Below are 8,611 nucleotides of genomic sequence, written 5' to 3'. Positions count from 1 at the left end.
CTGTATCTAAGCCTATCATGTGTGATCATGGCCGGACAGGCCTTCTGGCAAATGCCAGAAGGGCCTGTCTGGTTGTGGGCCGCCTTGTCTGCTACGTTGTTAGCAGAATCAATGTTCTCAAGACACCCATACTGTTAAGAGTTGTGATGGAGCACAAAGTTGCTGACTCCATCACTTACCCCAGCAGGCAATGGGTATAATTAGAAATATTGGTCTTGTAGTAAATGTTGCTTTCCTCCATCCAGGGTAATACAGGTCCTTCTCAAAAAATTAGCATATAGTGTTAAATTTCATTATTTACCATAATGTAATGATTACAATTAAACTTTCATATATTATAGATTCATTATCCACCAACTGAAATTTGTCAGGTCTTTTATTGTTTTAATACTGATGATTTTGGCATACAACTCCTGATAACCCAAAAAACCTGTCTCAATAAATTAGCATATTTCACCCGTCCAATCAAATAAAAGTGTTTTTTAATAACAAACAAAAAAAACATCAAATAATAATGTTCAGTTATGCACTCAATACTTGGTCGGGAATCCTTTGGCAGAAATGACTGCTTCAATGCGGCGTGGCATGGAGGCAATCAGCCTGTGACACTGCTGAGATGTTATGGAGGCCCAGGATGCTTCAATAGCGGCCTTAAGCTCATCCAGAGTGTTGGGTCTTGCGTCTCTCAACTTTCTCTTCACAATATCCCACAGATTCTCTATGGGGTTCAGGTCAGGAGAGTTGGCAGGCCAATTGAGCACAGTAATACCATGGTCAGTAAACCATTTACCAGTGGTTTTGGCACTGTTAGCAGGTGCCAGGTCGTGCTGAAAAATGAAATCTTCATCTCCATAAAGCATTTCAGCCGATTGACCCTGCCCTTGATGAAACACAGTGGACCAACACCAGCAGCTGACATGGCACCCCACACCATCACAGACTGTGGGTACTTGACACTGGACTTCAGGCATTTTGGCATTTCCTTCTCCCCAGTCTTCCTCCAGACTCTGGCACCTTGATTTCCGAATGACATGCAAAATTTGCTTTCATCAGAAAAAAGTACTTGGGACCACTTAGCAACAGTCCAGTGCTGCTTCTCTGTAGCCCAGGTCAGGCGCTTCTGCCGCTGTTTATGGTTCAAAAGTGGCTTTACCTGGGGAATGCGGCACCTGTAGCCCATTTCCTGCACACACCTGTGCACGGTGGCTCTGGATGTTTCCACACCAGACTCAGTCCACTGCTTCCTCAGGTTCCCCAAGGTCTGGAATCGGTCCTTCTCCACAATCTTCCTCAGGGTCCGGTCACCTCTTCTCGTTGTACAGCATTTTCTGCCACATTTTTGCCTTCCAACAGACTTACCATTGAGGTGCCTTGATACAGCACTCTGGGAACAGCCTATTTGTTGAGAAATTTCTTTCTGGGTCTTACCCTCTTGCTTGAGGGTGTCAATGATGGCCTTCTTGACATCTGTCAGGTCGCTAGTCTTACCCATGATGGGGGTTTTGAGTAATGAACCAGGCAGGGAGTTTTTAAAAGCCTCAGGTATCTTTTGCATGTGTTTAGAGTTAATTAGTTGATTCAGAAGATTAGGGTAATAGGTCGTTTAGAGAACCTTTTCTTGATATGCTAATTTATTGAGACAGGTTTTTTGGGTTATCAGGAGTTGTATGCCAAAATTATCAGTATTAAAACAATAAAAGACCTGACAAATTTCAGTTGGTGGATAATGAATCTATAATATATGAAAGTTTAATTGTAATCATTACATTATGGTAAATAATGAAATTTAACACTATATGCTAATTTTTTGAGAAGGACCTGTATATCCAATCTAGTGCTTGGGGACAGGGACAACATGGGCCTGTGTGATTTCAAATGCCACGGCTGAATTTCAGCCCCAGTCTGTACCTGTGTGTGATACAGTCTGCTGAGTCGTGTAGCTAATCCTGTAATGTTGCAGAGTGGGCTGATACACATCAGTTATGGTGTACGGACTGGTATTTCCATCTCCGCACCCTTCATAATCCCATTCTAAGATGATTGTATGGAACACCGGCAGCCACACACCTCAGTCATTGTATTCTTTGTATGAGCTGAGTACAAACCCCAAATATCTGAGTGCTGTGCTGAGCCTCCCCCTCCCACAGGACAGGCTGCTACGAGGCTGCATATTTGCACCTGCCAGTCCAGTCTCCTCCACTAAGTACTCATCTCTCATGAAATCGGCTGCCATGCAGGGCCACAAACGTGAGTACAGCGGGGCCACTAACTTTCTACAACTGTGTCCCAATCACACGTGTATACGCCGGTTTGTCTGCATCCATGCTCTGGTCACGCGTGTACAAGTCTGTCTTTAGCCATGTCTCCGTCATATATGTTTGTCTACATGTGTCTTTATGTCACACGTGTGTACACCTATCTGTAGCCATGACCCTGTCACACGCGTATATGTCTGACTGTAGCTGTGTCCCGGTCACACTTCTATATGACTGATTGTAACTGTGTTAATGTCACGTGTATACACGTATGTGTCTGTAGCCTTATCCTGGTCTTGTGTATACACCTCTCTGTCTGTACCATGTCCTGTACATATATATATATATATATATATATATATACATACACCTGTCTATATTCATATCCCTGTCAAATGCGTATACACTTGTCTGTCTGAAGCCATGTCCTCCTCACTCGTGTATACTCCAGTTTTCTGTAGTCGTGTCACCGTCACACATGTGTACTGTACCTGTGTCTTGGTCACATGTATACGCCTGTCTGTAATTGTGTCCCCATCAAATGTGTATACACTTGTCTGGCTGTAGCCATGTCCTCGTCACACGTGTATACTCCTGTTTTCTGTAGTTGTCACCATCACACGTGTGTAATGTAGCTGTGTCCTGGTCACATGTATATTTGCCTGACTGTCTGCAATTGTCTTGTTCACCCATGTATACTTCTGTCTGTAGCCATGTTCTCGTCACATGTCTATACGCCTGTTTTCTGTAGCTGTGTCATCGTCACACGTGTATACTGTAGCTGTGTCTCGGTTACATGATATACCCATCTATCTTTATCCTTGACTTGGTCACACATGTATACCTTTGGCTGTAGCTGTGTCCTGATTACGCTTTTAAATGCAAATCTGGCTGTAGCCACATCCTGGTCACACGTGTATACACCTGTCTGTAGCCATGTCCCTATCATACATGTATACACCTGTCGGTAGCCATGTCCCTGTTATACGTGTATACACCTGTTTATCTGTAGCCCTGTTCTTGTCACACTTTTATATGCTATCTGTGGCCGTGTTATGGTTACACTGTTCTCATCACACATGTATACGTTTGTTTGTCTCTAGCCGTGTCCTGATTACTCATGTACACCTGACTACACATCTCATGGAGGGGGATTCTCTGGATTAGTTGATGGGCGCTGTGGGGGCAGAGCTCTTGTTCTGTGATTCCTGGCTCATCTGTACTATTGAACTCAATGGGCTCTGCTATAGGTCAGATGATGGTTTGTTCATCTCATCTTGGTGGACTTGATGAAATGGCTTCTCAAAGTAAAGATGGAGTTCCTCTCATAGGCTATTCCTCTCGCTAATCTGATGATCATGGGCTGCAGGTTAATCAATGGAAGTACGTATGCTCAGACAATCCACTGTGATCACCACAGTTGTAATCAGTGGATCAGTGTTGATCAGCATCTGTGCAATATCATCATCGGCTCATGATATAGGTCTTCTTTGTGCTCTCGCATCTCACCTTTCCCGTAAATCACCAATTAATAATAATATCCTGTACAAGCAAAACCAATCCTATAACTTTTTGTATACCCGTCCATATAGTTAAACCAATATAGGGCCTCTTCCAGCCTCCTCTGTTCTCTTCCTTCGGACTCCTCTGCCCTCATTCAGACTTCTCTGTCCTCTTCCTCCTCCAGAATCCACCTTCCTCATCCTCTTCCTAAGGGCTAGTGAAGACAACCATATTTTCGGTTCTAGTGCAATCCAACAAAACATCGGATCACACTCGGACCAATGTTATTCTATGGGCCATGCTCACGTTCAATTTTTTTTCCTCGAACAATTTGTGTCTGGAGAAAAAAATTGCAGCATTCTGGAGTTTATATCCATGCAAGTCAATGAGACCATGGAAAACATTGTCAAAACCTGCCCAATGCTCTCAGATGAAGAGAATGCATATTCATGTGACCTTAGCCTAATACAGACTCCAATGTCTACCTCCTTTATTTTTCAACTCCATACTGCTGAAACGTGGACGAGGGACAGCCACAGGACGAGAGGTACAGCAGCAATCAGCAGACACGCACAAAGATTAGATAATATAATATCCACCACTGTCGCCATAGTACGTGCGGTCATCAGGCCTTGTCCGGTTCCTCATGGCTTCTGGGGCTCAATGTCCATCTCTATTCTGTTGAGTCTTCTGTGGCTACCCACATTCTGCTGTACTATCTGCTCCTGACAAGTTGAAATAACATTTTGACACCCTAGTGGGACGGTCGCAATCCTCACCACTTCATCTTCGGGAACACCGTAGCGAATCCCACATGTAGGCCGATGGTTGCTGATTCTCTGCCAGTATACCTGGTTATCTTTGTGGAACATCAACTGGTCTAGATCACGCAGGATATTAATTCTTAATATAATCAAGGTTCCCAACCATGAAATCCTTTCCACCAGCACAACCCCTTTTTAACCCACATCCAGGCCTCCAATCTTCACGTACATCCTCGCTATCCTTTGGACTGGAATCTTCGTTGGGTTAACGGCCATCAGTTTAATAATTTTTCCTCACTTGACTTTCATAAAGTGACCAAAATGGGTCTCAAACTACTCCAGTGAGATTGTGGAGACTTCGACTCCTGTATCTACTAGGCCGCCCACGTTTTTGTCTATAATCAGTACGTCCATCACTAAACATCGGGACCAGGTTCTTAGGGCATTTCAGGCCTTGTCTGCGTGGGGTATTCCCTCCAATGCACCCTACCTTTGGAGGTGATCCTTGTTTAAATGTCTTGGCTTGCACTCTACCATCCATTGTCTGAGCTGGGAGCAGTTCTGGGAGATATGCACCTCCAGAATCTTGGGTTCCAGGGTAGAGAGTGTTCAGGTGTTCTTGGGTTTTGTTCTGGTTTGGACAAGGATGCCATTGGGTGTGGTTCAGACCATGCTGGGGCCATCCGGTCCTGGGTCTCTTCTGGTGATCTATATGAAGGGATGTTTGTCGGATGGCTCAGTTGTTCTCATCACCACCTGTAGGGGCGATGGGTCACACATTGAATGGACGGGCTTCCTCCACCCCACTTGATGGGCGACAGGGCTTGAGACCTTCTTAGCTGATCCACTTGCTGAGTTAATTCCTGGATTGCAGTACTCATCTCAGCCAAGAAGTCAGACAGCTGATTTTCAGCATGAACTCCCTGTCCTTTGGGGCCATACATCCGCACAATGCTGGAGTCTATATCATCTTCACCTACACAAGCAATAGCTTCTGCGGCAAACGTGAGCAAACTGAAGTGTCTCATTCACCCGTATATTATCTTGCAATGTCTACCTCATCGTTGTATCCATCAGTTCCTGAACAAACTTTTCTTTCAGGATGGTGTCAGGATCGATGAAAATAGTGACTCTAGCCTTTTTTTGGCAGGACTTTAACATTCTCTGTAAAGCATTTATATACTGGGATATACTTGATGAAACGCCAATTAAAGTAGCGCGTCAAGAAACTAGCAGTCGAGCCTTTCTTTCTATAAACCTCCTCTAATATGGCCACAATGTCTTCTAGAGTTCTTTGTGTTGACACAGGACGCCACGTCACCATTTCCTGGGCTTCTCCCTCTAGCGTGTGCAGCGTGACGTCATAGTGCAGCTCCTCAGCTAGGTTGTATGTACTCCACATACGATTGGCCCATTCTTCGATTGGCATGTTATTTCCTTCAAATTTTTCAAGTTGTCTCAGTATGAACCCTGCTGACAAGCTCAGGCTCGGAGCGTTTAGAGTCAGGAGAGCGACTGGGACAGGTGCTCCCACGGACCCTGTGGCATCCCCGGTTGGGTTCTGCAGTGCGATGCTGTACCTTGTTCGCAGTGTCAAATGAAATGTTGACGAGGGACAGCTACAAGACGAGGGGTACAGCAACAATTAGCAGACACGCACAAAGGTTAGATAACACTGGGGAACACAATTCTTTAAGAGTTAGGTCAGACAACTGTTCTTAATTAATTTTTGGATGCTGAATCCAGAAATGATCTCAGTTTTTCTCTATCACGTCAAGTTTTTGAACTATAGGATTTTTGTCTTCTCAAAACTATGTAAACTACTGTACCTAAAAAGTGTTTTTTGTTTTTTTTTTAAATAGTACAAATATGAACAAAAAATGAAATATATAAGAAATAGGCATGACAAAGTTGTGACTACTCTTACAAGTTGCCACGTAGCTCTATATGAGTCGAATTTTAATCAGATAACAAGTCTTATTACAGATATCAGTGCAATTGTGCTTCTCTGGCAGGTAAGTTGTGTAGGAAAAACTTGACGTGCTAGAAAAAAACTGACTACATTTTTGGAATCAGCATGCCAATTTTAGTATAAATCAGCTCAAAAACCTAACTCAACAGAAATTTTTTTTTCAAATTGTTCCCCTGTGTAATATATGAATATTTTCTAACGAGTTTATAAAAAACAAAAGGAAAGGATGGGAGGTAAACAGAGTATAAGTAACAAATACAACGACAGCAGTTACTCTCTATAACACCGACTAAGCATATACGCAGGTACGCTTACACAGAATTAACAGTTATATGCGAGCAAAATATAATACGATTAACCTTTTCTATGCATAAATCACTTAAATCAATAAAACGATAGTGCTGTGCCAGTACTTTAGTAATTGCTTATTCGTAGCAGTTTTCAAAATGTCTCTTACTGTCACCTCAAGCTGAAGTAGAAGGTTCCTTGCAGGATTGAGTCCCAAATAATCAGAAACGCCATCTTGAAGCTCTTAGGGAATGCCGATCTCTCCAACTCAGGACTTCCCTAAGTCTTTAGAAATAAGGCCTAACATGGCACAGCCCAAGTTGCTGTGTACTTGGTTGTCCTCACTAAGTTGGCTTAAGTCAAGCCGAACAACGAGTCTCAGAGTCACCAACAACAGATCCAGAGTCGCACTGCTCTATCCCGACTTTCCCCAAGGATCAGCAAATCAACTTCCCTCCAGTCTCTTCTTTGCCTCTGCCCAACCGCTCACCTGCTGCCAATACCCCATGCTCTAACTCAGGCTTAACGCCGTTGCCCTCTACTGGCCAGATCATATATTACATCACAAATCTCAAAGAATGCAGTAAACTGTGATTAACCCTCATGCTGTCCTCCTCCACACTCTTCTGTCTTCCTCAACCTCCTCCTCCAGACTCTGTTCTTATCCTACACTTCCTCCTCTACACTCTACTGTGTTACTCCTCCTTCTACTCCCACTTCGCTATCATTCTCCTCCTCCAAACTTAGCTGACCCCCTCTGCCTCCTCCAGACTCTGTTCTCTTCCTACAGTTCCTCCTTCATGCACTGATATACCCACCTCCAGAATCCACTGCCCACCTCCTTCAGACTCTACTTCCCTCTTTGTCTTTCAGACTCCACTGCTTTTGTCCTAATCCAGACTCCTTTGGCCTTGTCGGCCTTATCCAGGCTCCTTTGGCCTTGTCGTCCTCCTCTTCCAGACTCTGCTGCCACATTCTAATCCTTTGCCTTCATCCTCATCCTCCTCCAAACTCCACTGCACTCATCCTCCTCCAGAATCCGCTGCTCTTGTCCTTCTCCAGACTCCGCAGTAGCCACTGTCTCCACTTTCTGCTCAGGACACCTTTGTCTACTTAGACTTCACAGTTTCCTCCTCTAGCCTTTGCTAGACTGCTTAGCATAGGCATATATACTAGGGATGAGCGAGCACTAAAATGTTTGGGCAGAGGCGTAGCTAGGGTTTTGGTTCGGGGGGCAAAGCTTCTGAGTGGGCCCCTAACCAGGTAACCTTGATTACAACTCGGTGATGCGTCCTAATAGTGGAGGAGAACCTCAGCAGATGTGATGTGAATTCTGCTTTTGGGTTCCCTCCGGTGGTGGTAGGTGGTAATGCAGTTGTCCCTGAGTTGCAGTCCTGGTCAGGTGTTATGGTCTGGTGATTAAGGAGCGACATGCGACTAGCTCTGGGCAGGTGGTAACTATACCGACCGCAGTTCCAGATCTTAACACAGACACTAGCAGTAGCAGTGGGATGTTCCTGTCACTCCCTGGACACCTCGTCACAGCCGGAGATCTAGCTACCCCTAAAGGTAGAAGCAGGAAAGCTATCTTGCCTCAGAGAAAATCCCCAAAGGATAGGACAGCCCCCCACAAATAATGACTGTGAGAGGAGAAGGAAATGACATACGTAGTATGAAACAAGATTTAGCAAAGGAGGCCACTACTAGCTAGAAAGAATTAGTACAGGACAGAACACTGTGCGGTCAGTAATAAAAACTAGAAAAAGTCCACCGCAGAGAAATGCAAAAATCTCCACACCTGACTAAAGGTGTGGAGGGCAAACTCTGCT

General features: G+C 44.5%; 1 protein-coding gene across 1 annotated transcript in view; it reads left to right on the top strand.

Annotated features, from left to right (window-relative positions):
* Positions 1-2,199: 2,199 nt before the first annotated feature.
* Positions 2,200-8,611, top strand: part of LOC143809333 (histo-blood group ABO system transferase 1-like) — an 88,919-nt gene continuing 82,507 nt past the window's right edge. The window contains exon 1 of the mRNA XM_077292419.1: positions 2,200-2,247. Within this exon, the coding sequence (XP_077148534.1) occupies positions 2,217-2,247 (31 nt within the window). The 5' untranslated portion in view covers positions 2,200-2,216. The remainder of the gene's footprint in view (positions 2,248-8,611) is intronic.

The sequence above is a fragment of the Ranitomeya variabilis genome, chromosome 2 (genome assembly GCF_051348905.1).
Source record: "Ranitomeya variabilis isolate aRanVar5 chromosome 2, aRanVar5.hap1, whole genome shotgun sequence".
Taxonomy (NCBI): domain Eukaryota; kingdom Metazoa; phylum Chordata; class Amphibia; order Anura; family Dendrobatidae; genus Ranitomeya; species Ranitomeya variabilis.
This window is presented reverse-complemented; position numbering and strand designations above follow the sequence as displayed.